Source organism: Phacochoerus africanus, chromosome 2 (genome assembly GCF_016906955.1).
Source record: "Phacochoerus africanus isolate WHEZ1 chromosome 2, ROS_Pafr_v1, whole genome shotgun sequence".
Lineage (NCBI taxonomy): Eukaryota > Metazoa > Chordata > Mammalia > Artiodactyla > Suidae > Phacochoerus > Phacochoerus africanus.
Genome location: NC_062545.1, coordinates 144,724,391 through 144,741,605, shown reverse-complemented (window position 1 = coordinate 144,741,605; position 17,215 = coordinate 144,724,391). Strand labels below are relative to the sequence as shown.

At 45.0% G+C, this 17,215-nt stretch overlaps 1 protein-coding gene across 1 annotated transcript; it reads right to left on the bottom strand.

Moving 5' to 3' along the window:
- Positions 1 to 12,536: 12,536 nt before the first annotated feature.
- Positions 12,537 to 16,676, bottom strand: MAGEL2 (MAGE family member L2). Its single transcript, XM_047769469.1, has one exon. It carries the CDS (start codon positions 16,519 to 16,521, stop codon positions 12,940 to 12,942), a length of 3,582 nt encoding a protein of 1,193 aa, XP_047625425.1. The 5' UTR covers positions 16,522 to 16,676; the 3' UTR covers positions 12,537 to 12,939.
- Between the last annotated feature and the right edge of the window lie 539 nt (positions 16,677 to 17,215).

The window sequence follows — 17,215 nt, the reverse complement described above, 5'->3', positions numbered from 1 at the left end:
AGTGTTCAGCATGACAGGTGATGATGGAATGGAACTCTGACAAGCTTTACCTTTCCAGGCCTCAGCACACAGCACACTCCTAAGAAGGACATCTAAGTCTCGGCTGACTCTTAGTTGCCAAGAGCACAGGTTTTCATTCCAATCAGTACCACACTCCCTACACTGTGCACCCCTCTCCCCCCACAAGGCCTAGGAAAACTACCAGTACTATATACCTCCCCCTGCACACCATATAAATCTTACAGGGAACTCTGAAGACACAGAACAGTATTTCTTTTGGCACCTAAGCCATACAGCTTAAACTTATACAGCCTTAAAAGGAGATGGCTCATCTGTTTTTCTAGAATTATTTCAACACATTCAACACTTTCCACATACTGAGGTAGCTATCACTGACACTACTATCAATTTTGAATAACGCCTTTTCTCAAAGACTTCAAAAAAACCTTTTCTTTGTTATATTCTTTTTATGATTCCCCATACAACCAGGAGGTGCACATTATATTAGAAACAAGTGATTGTTATGCCTGTCTTTCTGAAGTCATGGAAGAAGTGGCTAATGGGACCCTAAGGCCAGTTGCATATACCTGATTCATTAGCCTCAGCCTACTCATTTCCATAGGTGAACTTCCTGAGGGATCGTGTGTGCAATCCATAAGCAAGTGCATTGTGTACTGACCCCTAATCAGCTGATGGGAGAGCAAGGCAAGTCAGTGTTACCAAGTAAGTCTGCTCAATGTTGGGTATTCGTCTCCAAAAAGGGGGCAATCTCTCTTGTCAATCCTTGACAATGAGGCACCAATCACACTGTTCCAGGTGAACTTATTTGTTCTGTATCTAGTCCATGAATGCCCCAACCCTTATGACCTTGGCACTAGCTAATTCCTCTCTTTAGAAAACTATTCTCTCCAACTTTTATATGGCCTGGCTCTGTTAGGGGACCCTTGACTGAAAGTGTGCACCTTAGCCAGCCATGATAATAGCTGCTTACATGAGTTTTTTCACAATAGGAGACCCTGATAAGGAACAGGGTGCTGCCTTGAAGAGTAACCAGGAGAATATGGAAGGGGCCCAAATTAGGAGGGAGGAGAGGACCAACATCCCAGCATCCTTGGCACCAGAATCCATCTTGGCTGAGAGGTGTGCATCACCAGGAAGTACCCTGGGCGGGACCAAGTATGGGATGAGCAAGACAATTGGCCAGAGACAACTCAGAAACTAACTCCATTCCCATAAAAATGGAGATTGTGAGCCATGCAGCAGACCAGTTCTCTTGGGTTCCTTACTCTCCATCTGGGCAACCCTTCCCAATAAAGTCTCCTACTTTATCAGCTCACACATCTTCTCAGTTCATTTCTGAATGTTGAGAAGAGCCCATTCTCAGGCCCTGGAAGGGTCCCCCTTCCTGCAACAGCCCAATTCTGCCTTTAAATTATCAGCCTAAATATGAATTTCCCAGAGTCCTGCTCTGATCACAGAATCTACCAAGCCCTCCTTTAAGTCTCTCTAGTTCACTTTTAGTTTCAGCACAGTACTGTCACTACTGACACTTCCCCATTTGTTTGCTATCCATCTGTCTTCCCTAGAACATAAGCACCATGGATTAACAAGTCCTACTGTATAGCACAGGGAGCTATATTCAATATCCTACAATAAACCATAATGGAAAATAATATTTGAAAATGTAAAGTAAATATATTTTTAAAAATATATATATACACACACATATAAACATAAAATGGAAAGTAAATATCTATATCTATATAAATATATTTATGTATATCACTTCTCTGTGCAAGAGAAATTAACAAAACATTATAAATCAAATATTCTTCAGTTAAAAAAAAGACTAGTTCCCTGGTGATCTAGTGGTTAAGGATTTGGTGTTGTCACTGCTGTGGTGTATGTTCAATCCCTGGCTGGGAAACTTCTACATGCCTCCAGCGTGGCCAATTTTTTTTTTTTAAAGAGAGAATGTAAGCACCATGATAATAGGAATTTTATCTGTGTCTTAACTCTTTTGTGGCTTTGCCTAGAACCTTGCGCACCTAAGAGTAGATGTTCCCTTTCCCTAAGGGTAAGTGATCAACCCATGAAGCAGAAACAAAAGACTCTTGAATGGCAGGTCATCTGAATAAGCTTTGCTTAACCACTATTGCCTTTGGCTATCTCTGTAAACTTAAGGGTTAATAAAGAAATAAATTCATTGAAACCTTCACACTCATCTTTTCAAATACTTCTGTGGAAACGCATGACTGGGTCATAGGATGATGGCACAAAGTCACAAACATATGCTGTCAGCCTCCTCATTGCAGAGAAACCTCAAAAATACAGTGTAGCAGGTGTAATGATAGTGGCTAAGACTCAGACTAGGCAATTCACTGCCTCTATCACTACTGCATTGGAGAACCATTTTTTTTTTCTTATTAGTGTATCCTTAAGGATTTCAACCTCTCTGGGTAAACATGCCAATATCTTTTTTCTAAGGATAGAAATTCCTAAGAGGGTGAAAATGAGCCACACTGTGGGTGAAAGACTGTGAGAGCTCAGAAGCCAAGACCAGACTCTCTGCTTTGTAACAGAAGGCAAAAATGGGGAATCCTGTGATAAACTTGGAAGTTCAGGCATCAATCATAAGGCTGGAGCCCAAGCAGGATTCTGCCTTCAGCCCTGGGGGAGGGACTGGTGCTGACCCTGGATTTCCCCAAAGGAGAGACAATGACACCCATTCTTGGATCATCTGAAGTAATAGGGTGCTATCCCCTCTTTGGAAGTTCCACCAAATGTTGTGCTTATGTGCACAGAATTCCCTCAATCCTGAAGGAGAACTATATTAGAAAATAATTCCTTGAAAAATTGATAGTTTTGAAACTGACAGCACTTATGGCTTTAACCTATCCAAAACATAGGTTGGGACTTGAACCCAGATGCTGGACTCAAACCCAGCCAAACCCAGATTGGGACTTGAACCAACATGCTGGGACTCGAATCCAGCCAAAATACAGATTGGGACTAGAACCCACAGTTTTTAAATTAGAATCAATCACCCAGTGTCTGGACTTACTGAGGTTCAGGTTCTTTGTGCCTCAGGGCAGAAGAAATTCAGTGAGAGACCAAATGATAGGCAAGAAATAGATTTATTAAGTTAAGGTGCTTGTGATAAATACAGGCAGTCAAGGAGGCTCTGCCCTGAGGATTAGGTGGGCTGCACTTTATAATCCAAGGGAAATGGGAGTGGGAAAACACTGTCTCTTCCTCTTTCTTCAAGTAGTAGCTCCTCCATCTGGTAAGATATTATTTGACCCTATAAGGTCAAACTGTCAAGGTCTTATTCAAATCAGCAGAAGGACAGTCCTTAAACTCCTGCACTTGATCTGAACATGGATGCAGGCCTCACCCAATGACTTGAGGCATATCTTGAGCCTCCACTAGTCAAGCATGTCTGCCTCATTCTGACTGCCCTCTTGAGCTATCACCAACCCACAGTGATCTCCCAAAGCTCCCTAGGCCACAACCACTCATGCAATTATCCTATCCTATCCCCTATTGGTTTCAATAGAGAATCCTATTTAAGGAAGATTTAATACCACATTTACACAACCTCTTACAGAAAGTTGAAGAGGAAAGTGTCATGGTCTGTGTGCAGGTTGGAAAAGAATTTCTAGACTCAAGAGTGCAGTGAAGAGAGAGATGATTTTATTTTGGCAAGAAACTTCCTGATGGTCAGAGAAAGCCAAGCCTGAGCACACATCCTTTGTCTATTTTTATAGCCCAGGGACAAAGGAGGGAGGAGAGATCTTACTGTACATTTTCTGAGAGTAACAGGTGAAATAACTTTCCTTATATGGGGCAGGAGTGGAGTAGGCCAGGTTGCTCAAGAGGTGCTCAAGAAATTTGTAACAGTTCTACAACAGTTGCAGTGGGATGTGGAAGGGGAGATAAGGGTCTGGTAATTTTTATCTCAGCAACATTGATATCCTGAGACTTTTTGAGTTCATCTCTTTGGAGAGATGTTGGAGTCCCACAGAAATAACATTTTATGAAATTGGTAATGCTCTGGTACCAAAATCAGGCAAACACAGTGTTCCTTCCTCCCCCCCCAAAAAAAGGAAGCAAAGAATGGAAAACTACATACCAGTTTCCCTCAGTAAAATGGATGTAAAAAATCCTAACAAAACATTGGTAAATAAAATTCAGCAATAATAAATAGACATATACCAGGGAAAAGTGAGGTTTATTTCAAGAATGCAAGTTTTCTTTAATACTGAAGAATAAATTTCTATAATCCATCATATTAATAGCTTAAACAGGAAACATCACATGATCAAAGCAATTAGCATAGGGAAAAATTTTAACAAAATAATTGAACACCCATTTATGATAAACACTAATAAAAAAAGGAATAGAGGAGAACTTCCTCAACCTGATAAAGGACATCAAGTAACTTGCAAGTGACATTATACTTAAGAATGAAAGATGGGGGGGATGGAGTGGGATGGACTAGGAATTGGGGTTAATATTTGCACACTATTGCTTTTGGACTAGAAAAGCAATGAGACCCTTCTGTATAGGACTGGGAACTATATCTAGTCACTTATGATGGAGCGTGATGGAGGATAATGTAAGAAAAAAATGCATATGTGTATGCATGACTGGGTCATCTTGCTGTACAGTAGAAAATTGTCAGAACACTGTAAACCATCTATACTGGAAAAATCATTTTAAAACATAATGTGAAAAAAATAAAATGAACCATGCCACCAAAAGGAAAAAGAAACACGGACAATTTTTCCCAACATTGATAAAAGGCAAGGATATCTGCTTTAATTACTCTAGTGTGACATACTACATAAACCCAGCCCAATAAGAGAAAACAAATGTCATACATATAGAATGAAAGATAGTTGCACATATTTGCAGATGACAGAACTGCCTACAAAGAAAATCCTAAGGAATCAAACTCCCAGAACTGATATATGAGTTCAACAAGCTGCAGACTACAAAAGTGAAATATAAATTTCAATTATACTTGAACATACTAGTGTTGAACAGGTAGAAACTGAAATTTAAATGGAATACGATTTACAATCACTGATAAAGGATGAAATATTTAGGTATAAATTGAATGAAACTATCTAGGAATTGTACACAAAGAAATACAAAATATTGATGAAAAAAATCAAAGAAAATCCAGATAAATGGAGAGGCATAATGTGTGTATGGATTGGAGGATTCAGCATAGTAAAAAAGTCAATCCTCCCCAACCTGGTAAACGGGTTTAACTAAATTCATATAAAAATCCCAGAAAGTTTTTTTTATATAGACAATCATTTTATTTTCAATAAGTTAAACCATATTTATTCGAATGGCAAAAAAAAAAAAAAAGCATACTAAGTGTTATAGTGGATGTGGAACAACTGGACTTCTCTGACATTACTTGTGGGCATGCAAATGGAATAATAGTTACTTTAGTATACTGAAAGTCAAAAGAACCCAGAATAGCTGAAAATAATTTTGAAAAAGAAGAATATTGTGAAAAGAATCAATGTACTCGTTTTCAAGACTGGTACAGTCACAGTAATCAAGATAGTGTAGTATCAGCAGAGGAACAGATACACAAATCAATGAGATAGAAATAGTGCCCACAAGGACAGCCAAACTTTTTTTTTTCTTTACTCACGGCATACAGAAGTTCTGGGCTCAAGGACTGAACCTGAGCCACAGCAGTGACAATTCAAGGTCCTGAACCCCCTAAGCCACCAGGTAACTTCCAAATGTAAAGAAAATATTGAAGTACAATTAATTTATAGTGCTGTGCTAGTAACTTTTTTTTTTGACAAAGTTGCAAAAGCAATTAGATGTTGAAAGGTTAGTTTTTTCCCTAAGTATTACTGAGGGAGCTCCTGTTGTGGCTCAGTGGGTTATGAACCCAACTAGTACCCACGAGGATGCAGGATCGATCCCTGGTCTCACTCAGTGGGTTAAGGATCCAGAGTTGGTGTGAGCTGTGGTGTGGTTGCAGACGTGGCTCTGATTCTGAGTTGCTGTGGCTGTGGGGCAGGCCAGCAGCTGCAGCTCCGATTTGACGCCTAGCCTGGAAAACTCCATATGCTGCAGGAGTGGCCTGAAGAAGAAGAAGAAAAAAAAAATTACCGAAACAAACTACAAAAATGAAAAGGAGTTTGGCCTAAACTTCATATTTATACACAGTCATCTCAAAATGGATCACAGATTTAAATATAAAGTTCATATTTATACACAGTCATTTCAAAATGGATCACAGATTTAAATATAAAGTTCATATTTATACACAGTCATCTCAAAATGGATCACAGATTTAAATATAAAGTTCATATTTATACACAGTCATCTCAAAATGGATCACAGATTTAAATATAAACTATAAAACTATTAAACCTATAGAAGAAAACAGAAGAAAATCTTTAGGAATTGGGGTCTGATAAAAACAACTTAGGAGAGTTCCCTGGTGGCATAATATTTGCATGGCACAGGCATGGCCAAAAAAAAAAAAGAGTACTTAGATATGAAAGCATGATACATAGATGAAAATAAATCAATAAATTGAACTTCATCAAAATTTAAAATTTTGCTTGTGAAAAGCCCTGTTACAATGATAAAGGGCCAAACTACAGACTAGGAAAAAATTTTGTACACCAGTATCTCATAAAAGACTCTAGATTACATAAAACACACCTCAAATCCAATATTATATAAAAAACCATTTAGAAAATGGGCAAAGAGATGAACAGAACTTTCATTAAAGAGGATATACAAATGACAAAACACAAACAAACAAAAAACGTGGAAAGATGCTTAACTCCTCTTAACTCCTCTAGCTAAGGGAGCAATATAAATTAAGACTACAATGTGATATTACACTACATATCTATCAGGAGAGCTACATTTTTTCAGTGACTACAGCAATTGTTAGGATAGGAAGTAACTGGATCTCTCATACACTGCCAGAGGGTATATAAACTGTTAACAACTATTCTGGAAAGTCCTTTGGTAGTTTCTTTTAAAAAGTAACAATTCATTTACTATCCAATCCAGCAGTTACACCCAGGGACAATTATGAATGAAAATTTATGTCCATACAAAAACAGGCACAAGAATGTTCGTAGCAACTTTGAAGCAGATGAATGCTAGAAACAACCAGAATGTCCTTCCCAGGTAAATATTTTAGCAGCATTGAAAAGGAATGAACTGGAGTTCCCATTGTGGCTCAGTGGTAGTGAACCCAATATCCATGAGGACGTGGGTTCAATCCGAAGACTTGCTCAGTGGGTTAAGTCTCCTGGTGTTGCTATGGCTGTGGTGTAGGCTAGCAGCTGAAGCTCTGATTGGACACCTAGCCTTGTGGGGTGTGTGCACCCCTAAAAGTTCCAAAAAAAATAAAAGAAAGAAAAGGCATGAACTACGTATTGATACACACAACAACTTGGCTGACTAACGAAGGCATTATAGTAAGTGAAAAGGTGCCAGGCTCAAGAGTATGATTCCATTTACATAAAATTCTCCAACTGACAAAATTATGGAAGTAAAGAACAAGATAGTGATTGTCAGGGGTCACAGATGGTGAGGGGAGGGATTCACGTAGTGATGACAACAGCATGAGAGAAATCTTTGTGGTGGTGGAATAGTTCTGTATGTTGACTGAGGTGATATTCACATAATCCACATTTGTGATAAAATGTCATGGAACTACATACTTGCGGTGCAAATGTCAGTTTGATATGGTGCTACAGCTATATAAGATGCAAACATTAGGGAAAATAAAATGAAGCTTGCACTAGACTGTCCTGTACAATCTTTGCAACTTTCTATGAATTGGTAATTATTTCAAAATAAAATGTTTTCAAGGATGTCTTGCAGAAACCAAGAAACCCAAATCTCACAGCTTTGTGGCCCCAGCTAATTCTACTTACAGGAAGCTTCTGAGCCACTAGCAAGTACAATCCAGGAAGGCTATTAGATCTAGGAAATGCTTCTGTGGTTATTGCTGGTTGATTGGACAACCTCAATCCCTCTGTTAACCCTCTGAAAACCTAAAGCTGAAGTTACTCTGAACAAGTGGGGTCAGAGGAAGTCAGTCTCACTGGGAGGTTTACTGGCAGTTTGCACAGTGAAGTCATTTGCACTGATAAGGGCATCTCTCAGACCCCAGGGTGTTTTCTGCAAGCACCACCAAGCAAAAGAGAAGGAAACTGATTAGAAAAGAGGCTTCTTATATGCTTTTTCTCTTAAAACAGAAAGGAGACAATATTATTTTCAGAATCTAAAAGGACTAGTGGGTTAGTAGTGTTATAAGTCTCTTTGTGGTGTTCACAATAGGACCTTTGGACTATTTGGAAGAAAGACAATGCTTGCACTCAGGAAAATGTGGCTTACGCTCTAAAATGGACTGTCAAATGTCCTTTCCCAGAGATTATCTCCACAGAAGTCCTGCCTGTCTTTCTTGTGCCCACAGGACTTTCTGGGTTAGGGGCAAGAGAAAGCAGGCAGTCTGTAATCTAAATGTCAGAGGCGTCTCTCTTGTTGACACACCTGGATATTCAATACAGACTCCTAGGTGTTCCTCTAACTCCCCAGCAGAGGGTGTCCTGGCCCCATTCGTAAATCCCAGTTTAGGCTAACCCACCTGATGCTCCTTGACCCTCAGGATGAGGAAAGTGTGCTGAGAAGGATTGTATCTAACTTGGAGGGAAACTGGGAGCTATCAAGTGCTTTAAACAAAGTGCAATGCTATGATCTGGGTAGCCGGTGTAGCAGTTTGTGTGAGAGGCAATACTAAAAGTAGGGACCATGTCAAAGGTGGCTGCCAGGTCCACGCGAGAAACAGTGGCTGTAGGAATGGAGAGAAGGGTGAATACTGACCATGTGATGTGGCAAAAGTGGAAGGCCTGGGTGGCTGATAACATTAAGGGGAGATGCCCACGTGTTAGTCTCCTGAGCTTGATACAGGAGTGTCAGGTATGAGCATGTGTCCTTTCGAGAATAACTGCAGTAGATGAGAAGATGCTACATGTGGGCAGGTGTGTCTGACTCTGAGGTAAATGCATAGTGTGCGCTAGATGTCCAGTAGAGGCCACAGAGACCTTGGAGACAGTCCTATGTCCATCATAGCCACAATGATTAATTCTCCTCTGCTAATGATGTTGCAGCTGCTATAACTGCTTCTGGTCTCTACTCCTCTCAGGAGGAATGGCTTATAGTAAAATTATTCTAAAATTCAGATCATCAATTTTAGGGAAGCCTCCCAAGACATTAAGTTGCTTATAACAACATCCTATACAATAGTGCATGGGCTCCCATCACTTAAAGAAACATTTCTTTCTTTTTTTTTTTAAGGCCCCACCTGTGGCATATGGAAGTTCCTGGCCCAGGGGTCGAATCAGAGCTGCAGCTGAGAACTAAGAATCCGGCAACACCGGATTCTTAACCCGCTGAGATAGAACCAGGACCAAACCCACATCCTCACAGAGACAGCGTTGGGTCCTTAACCCACTGAGCCACAGCAGGAGCTCCTAGAGAAACTTTCCATTTCTTGTCTACAGCTCAATCTGAAACGGCTTTTACTGAGATCATTCCATGACTTTGATGGGCGCCTGTGCACTTTCAAAAATTTCAGGTTCAGATCATCATGTCTCTCCTCTGCTACACATAATTTTATGCTAGAACAAACTGCAAGTCGTTTTCTGAGGAAGTCTTTGGTCTTTTCAGCAGAAAGCTCACTGGACTACATTGATATTAGGCTGTTTGTATTGAGAATATGGGAGTGCATATGACAATACTTTTCCTCCACTGTCCCAAGCAGTTCCCTTTGTCAAAAGGGTTTTGCCCCTACTGCAGATTACTTCCTTTTGATTTAGTCCCATAGGAGGAATTTCTAGGTAAAACAGTGTTAATATTTTTAAACCTCTTGAAAGTTCAGTTTGCTGAATTTATTTCAGGGACCATTGTAGTAATTTATATTTTAATCAGTGATTCTTAAGGGTTGTGATTTCATACTAACTTTATTTCCATTGGATATTCCATGGATGTTTATTTGATAGCAATTTAATACATGAAAGCTAGAATATTGGTGTAATATCGCTGTCTTTATGTATTAGCCAGGTAGAACAGTTTTAATGTCATTTTCCATTTGTAATTCTTTTGGTTTTTGTTACCTGATCTTTTGTCCATTTAGTTTACAGAGGATTTTTTTTTTTTTTTTTTTGGCTAAGCCAACAATTTGCCGAAATTCAGGGTCAAGGATTGAACCAGTGTCGCAACAATGATCTTAGTGACAATGCTGGATCCTTAACTGTTAGGCCCCCAGGGAACTTCTGTTTTTCTTCTGTTTTTAATTTTCTTATTTATTTTATTTTCTTTATAATAAAAATCTTCATACTATATTTTGGAACTTTGAACTTCAGATTTACATTTTAGAACTTTAAAATAATGGTTCTTGAATTTTCTCCCATTGCTTCTTACTCTTTATTTTCATATTTTCCTGGATGTTTGTTTTCTGCCTTCTGATATCATAATGTCAGCTCTTCTTTGTAAACTTTCCAATTGACTATTTGGCCAATTTTGTTTGTGGTTGAATTGTATTATTGTTTTAATTTATTTCTCATTACATTTTAATTCAGTTCAGATCTTAAGCCCTTGACATTGCTTAAATAAGGTTATTTGCTTTATATGGGATTATGAGATAAATGAGAGGGCAGATTGTCAATGGGAAGTAAGCCTTTATGCCTTGAAGTAGAGCCATGTCTTCAGCATGGCACCAAAGTCATATGATGCTACTTTTCCAAATTTTGCTCCACAAACAACCACTTTCTCAAGTCTCCCATGTGTAAACAACTTGGAGAAAACTATAAAACAATAATAAATTAATTAAAAACAAAGAAAAAAAACATTGCACCCATGTGCCACTTTCGTGGCCCAGCAAAGCCTCTTTGGGGGATAGCTTTCAGCTGGGACAGGGCTGTTGCTTCAAAGAATTTGTTGCTCTCAAAATAACTGAAGATCGACTGGGGCATAAACCCAGGATTCTCTGACCCACGGAGTTTACAAATAACTCACTGTGAATTTCTGGAAAACCCGGCCACTTGGACAACCTGCTAAAGGTTTCCCTGTAGTTCAGCAGGTCGTGGGTGGGGGCAGTCCTCCTGAAAAGCACAGCTCTGTGCTCGGAAGGGACTTTCCTGAGTTCATTTCCTCCTCTAGAACCTCAGTTTCCTAAATGCAAGTGGATTGGACTTGAGGAGGGTGAACCTTGCCTTATTACATAAGAGAAAAATAGAAACGTTTGGGCACATGAAAAGGTAAAAGTATGGCCAGAAGTTATGAAACAAGTACCAGCCTCAACCCAGGTATGAGGTTCCTCACCGTGGCAGGGCCGCACTGCGCCACTGCATGAGCGGCAGAACCGGAACAAGTCACTAGATGGCAGACGAATACCATTTTCGCCATTTACCGCAATGGGCACTTTTTCTTCACCGGGAGGAGGGTTTTGGAGTGGGCTTCTGGATCATTCTAGGGCAGTAGAGATGGCAGCAGCGACTTTTATCCCCACCCATTAAACTTTAGGAAAGTCCTCTTGCATCCACCAGTCTGGTTACGTATATATGAACGTCTTTCTCCAAAACTCCCCCGTCACCTTCCCTCCCCACAGCGCTCCTAGCTCCCAAGGGCTGACTGGGGTTACTTAACAACCTCGGATGTTGCAGGTTGACTTCCCCTGTGTTTTACCATTATTGCCACCTTCCCAAGAGCTTCAGATAGACCTCCATGTTTCCCCCTCCTTCCCCCAGAACCCCTGCAATCTGCCGGCTGCTCTGCTCACTGAAGCCCAGTATTTCCTTTTCCCTGTTATATACCTGGATGTTTTGCAGGGGGCATATTTCAATGCCAGTGCCAACATGCTGATGAAACCCCAATTTCCTGAGTTGCCGGATACCCACCACACCACATGACTGACAAATGCCCCTTTGGCTCCTTCCCCCAGGTGGCTAACAAACCTGGCTACCTGAGGTCTTAGAGGCACATGGTCCCCCTTCCTGCGTAACCTTAAGAAAATTTTCTGCTGCAAATTACAACTTTACTGACTTGGCACTGATATGTCCCATTAAATTAATCTACTTGGACTTTAGACAGTCACCTACAAATTGGGAATATTACTCACTTTCGAGGATTATGGTGAGGATTAAATCCGAGGAGGTAGACCACCTCTTCTTGATTCAGCCTCACTGGCTTATGAAGTTTCACTTTTGCTTTAATGGAAACCTAACATTTCACCACCCATCGCAATCACAGCATCATTACGATGTATGCAGCACTGTCTTTGAAAAACAATTTTGTCACCATGGTTGAGTTGCCTTGATGTTCAGCTCTATTTGAACAGTATGGGGAAACTTGGCTCCCACCATCTAGAATAAAAATTAGAATAAAGACAAACACTTCCATGTTATGCTGAAATTATATTTATATTTATATATATATAGATATAGAATATTTATTTTTCTGCAGACAGCTTTTACTGATGAGTCATTTAACGTTCAAAGAACAGCCTATTTTAACGCTACATAATCTGTACCAGAATGAGATGGATAGCTTCTCAATTCATTTCACAAAGCCAGCACAACTCTGATACCAAAACAATTATAACACAATTATAACACAAACAGAGAGTCACAGATCTCACTTAAAAATACAGATGCCAAAATACCAAATAGAACAGTAGCCAGTTGAAATCAACACCACATGAAAATGTACAAAGCTTTGGCAGATACAAAAGCAAATGGAAATCCAAACTTACACACATAGAACTGGAACGGAAACACCAGAAACAAAACGTCCCCCCCCACCCCACCCTGTCAGTGGCCTCAGGCCAGGGACCCAAAGGAAAAATAAGAGATTTGCTAAACCTCATTAGTGGGGAGGGGGGCTGCTGGTGGGGTCATCTGCATTATCACCGGGGCCAGGCTCATCCTCATCCAAATCTTCAGACTCACACTCAGCCAAGGCTTCATAGTACTGGGCTGGCCAGCACCGTGGATCTTTCTTATGGAGCCTGGCCAAAAACTTCAGGACAAGCATCTTGCTGGTTTCGAGGAATGCCCGGGGGCCCCAGAGGAACTCGTATTCCGCTGGCTCAGTAAAGGGGATTCTCCTGTACTCTAGGTACTTCTCCCTCACAAACACTTCGGTGATGAGCTTCCTTGTGTTTCCAAAGAGACCATGAGTCTCCCGGACATCCAACCCTAACTTGTACAGAAAATTAAAGATCAGGTCCTGTCTGACACAGTTGCCTTTCATGAAGATAAGGCTCAGGACCACCATCAGGAGGCCTAGCTTGGGCCTGTCAAAATAGGGTGCTGCTGAGTCACCCTTCTGCCCCTTGTTGACGATAATGTAAGAGTGGGTTTTGGGATCAATTTCCTTCAATTGATAACCAAAGATACACTCCAGCTTGTGGCTGGCACGGCTGATGATTTCTAAGCACTCATCTTTATATTCACGGATGATGAACCTCACCATCTCTGAACGCTTGATGGGCAACTTGGCTTGGTCCTTGACCAAGAGGAACTGCACCAGTGCATTTGCCCTCTCATCCAAGGGAGACAGTGGCTGAGTCTCCAGCTTGGGATCATCCTGGGTGGCACTGAATCCCTGAGCAAGATTAGGGAGCTCAGAGATGATCAAGGAGGGAGGGCTAACTGGGCTTTCCCAGAGACCCAGGGCCCTTGAGGTGCTTGGTCCCTCCCAGGCACTCAGGGCCCAGGAAGTGCTGGGCCCTTCCCAGCCACTCAGGATCCTGGAGGTACTAGGACCTTCCCAGCCACTAAGGCCACGGGAAGTGCTCGGACCCTCCCAGTCACCCAGAACCTGGACTGGGGTTTGAACCTCCCAGTCACTCAAGTCCAGACTTTCCCAGTGCCTGGGGGCCTGCCAGTGACGCATGGTCAGCATCTGGCCACTGCCTTCCTCTTCCGTGTTCAGATGCTTCTTCTTCCGGGTGGCCTTGCCTGAGCGCCGCGGAGGCTCATCGGAGGTCTTTGATGCCTCTTGAGTGGTGGCCATCGCCTTCGGGGCAGCTGCTGTCGCCATCAGGATGGTGGGCACTGCCCTGGATGCCTTTGAGGCATTCACATTGGGCTGTGGAACCCAGGGGATGGCAGGCAGGGCCTCAATGCAGGCAAATGGATCCTGCAGAGCAAGTGGCAGTGACTTTGGGGTGTCTGAGGTGGAAGATGGACCCTTAAAGGCATTAGAAGAGGAAGGCTGGAACTGGGAGGTAGATGGAAAGACCCTTGGGGTGGCAGTGAAGGTCTCTGATGTGGCAGGCAAGTTTTTCCAGGGAGTTGGCAGGGCACCTGGCAATGCTCTGGGAAGACAAAAAGTGCCTCCAAAGATCATGCGGTCCTTCGAAGGAGCCCTGCGCTCCTTTTCCTTTGAAGAGGTCCTACGCTCTTTTGAAGAGGTCCTTCGGTCTATAGATGAGGCCCTGGATTCTCCTGATGGAGTCATCAATGATTTAGCGGAGCCCATGGGAAAATTTGCTCCCGCTAAGGGTGCTCCGGGCTGGCCCTGCAGGGCTGCGGGGGGGCCCTGCCAGGAGGGCTGGAGTTGCAGGGATGGCAGCTCTGCCTGCGAGCCCGAGGGCTGGGCCTGCTGGGTGGGTAGCTGGATTTGCAGGGCCTTTTGGGAGGTGGGGGCCCCCTGAAAGGGCTGCTCCAGCTGAACCAGTGAGGGGGCCTGCCTCTGGGCCTCCTGGGTGGGCAGAGGCTGCCAGAAGTGCCCCGGGGCCTTTGGAGCCTGCCAGGCCAGGGCCTGGGCTTGCTGCACTTCCTGGAACTCCATCGACGACGGCATCTCATGTGGCACCGGGGCTTGTCCTTTTGGGGCCTGCCAAATGATGGGTGGGCAGTGCGCAGCCTGTGGGGCCGACAGTGGCGCCGGCAGAGGGGCTGGCATCACAGGCTGGGGTGCCTGCGGGCCAGCAGGAGGTGCAGTGGGCATCTGCGGTGCTGGTGGGGCAGTTGGCACCTGCGGGGCCGCCCGAATTGGTGGAATTGCTCGTACCTGCGGGGCTGCCCTCAACTGTGGGGTGGGCAGCCGAGCCTGCGGGGCCTGCCGCAGAGGGGGTGGGGGTGGCAGGGCCTGCCAGAGAGGTGGTGGGGTGGCCAGGACCTGTGGGGCAGGTCGGATGGGTGGTGGTGCCTGGCGGATCAGTGGTGGTGCCTGGCGGATTGGGGGCGGGGCCTGGCGCACAGGTGGGGGACCTGGACGGATGGGCGGAGGGCCAGGGCGGATGGGTGGTGGCCCCTGGCGCACAGGTGGAGGAGCCTGCCAGGCAATCGTGGGAGCCTGCCAGGTGACCTGTGTGGCCTGCCAGCCCAGGGGCGTGGCCTGCCAGCCTTGCGGCGGGGCCTGCCAGCCCGGCGAGGTGGCTGGCCAGCCCGGGGGTGTGGCCAGCTGCGCCGGCGGGGCTTGCGGGCCCTGGGGAACCTGCGGAGGAGCCCTTATAACCTGTGACTGGATCTGAAGTATCAGGGGCTGAGCCTGTGGGGCCCAGGAAGCCATCGGCTGCGCAGGTGGGGCTGCCGGCTGTACCATCGGTGCTCCTGTAGCTGGAGGCTGGGTGATCTGAGCTCTCGAGCCTGCAGGATGGATCATCAGGACTCCAGGACCTGGAGGCTTGGCCATCGGGGCTACTGGAGGCGGAGGCTGGGCCATCAACGCTGCGGGGGGTGGAGGCTGGGCCATCGGTGCTCCTGGTGCAGGCGGCTGGACCATCAGGACTCCCGGCGTCAGAGACTGGGCCATCAGGACTCCTGGAGCTGGAGGCTGGGCCATCGGCGTCCCAGGAGGCGGAGGATGGGCCATCGGGGTCCCCGGAGGGGGAGGATGAGCCATCGGTGTCCCCGGAGGGGGAGGATGCGCCATCGGGGTCCCAGGAGGGGGAGGATGGACCATCGGGGTCCCAGGAGGGGGAGGGTGGGCCATTGGGGTCCCAGGAGGGGGAGGATGCGCCATCGGGGTCCCAGGAGGGGGAGGGTGGGCCATTGGGGTCCCCGGAGGAGGAGGGTGGGCCATGGGGGCTCCGGGAGCCGAAGGATGCATCATCAGGACTCCCGGAGTCGGAGGCTGGGGTATCGGGGCTCCCGGAGGGGGAGGATGGATCATCAGGACTCCGGGAGTCGGAGGCTTGCCCATCGGCCCTCCCAGAGGGGGAGCCTGGACCATCGGAGCCCCAAGGGCTGGAGGTTGGGCCATCGGAGCCACGGGGGCAGGCGGCTGGCCCTGCGGGGCCTCCCAGGCAGGCTGAGGTGCCTGCCAAGCGGCCAGTGAAGCCTGCAAATCAATTGGAGGTGGATCCCAAGGGACTGGCGGAGCCCGGGAGGAGGCAGGCGGGGCCCGCATCAGAACCGTAGGGCGGCTATAGACCGGAGGCTTAGGGGCCTCCGCCGGGGGACTCGAATCACCCAAATTCTTACTTAGCTGCGACATGTCCCTTTGCTCTGACAGCTGGTGAGCCTTTTCGTCCGACAGCTGCTGGGCCTTTTCCTCCAGAGAGAAGAGAATGCCTACGTGGCTGCTGAGAGGATTCCTCCCCGCTGACTGGTGAATAGGAAGTGAGTGCCCTTAGCTCTGCAGCTTTCCGCAGTAAGGAGGAGGGGGAAGGGGGCTCAATCCCGCCCCTTCCCCGCCCCCGACCACCACAAGTGGATAGAGCATAGGGGCGTCTACCAGAAATCCTGGCTGACACAAGATCCCTCCTCACTCTGTCCAGTCCCCAAATTCAGCCTGGTCAGATTCTCTATGGATGAGTTTTCACAGGGGAGTGACAGGAACAGATCTATGTCTTAGAAATCACAATATTGCAGTATAGAGTTGGGAACAGACCACTGGGAACATGGAAGGCATCCATGAGGGGGGAGATGGTGTGGTCTGAGCTCAGAAAACGCAAAACAGGAGCCGGAGGGGTAGAAGAAAAAATAATATATATATATATATATATAATATAATTGCATACATAATATATCTTTGTATATTACTTGAGTCATAGTAGAGAGCTATTATAATTTACTATAAGAGTGAAAGAGACCGAGAAAGTGTCCTGGAAAGTGGAAAATTGCTGGTGTCCGTTGATTCTTTTAGGGACATAGTGGAGGCTCATAGGAAGAGACATTGATGCATATTG

Bases quoted from the DNA above. Each gene is read 5' to 3' on its own strand.
- MAGEL2 (XM_047769469.1), bottom strand. From the start codon at position 16,521: ATGTCGCAGCTAAGTAAGAATTTGGGTGATTCGAGTCCCCCGGCGGAG.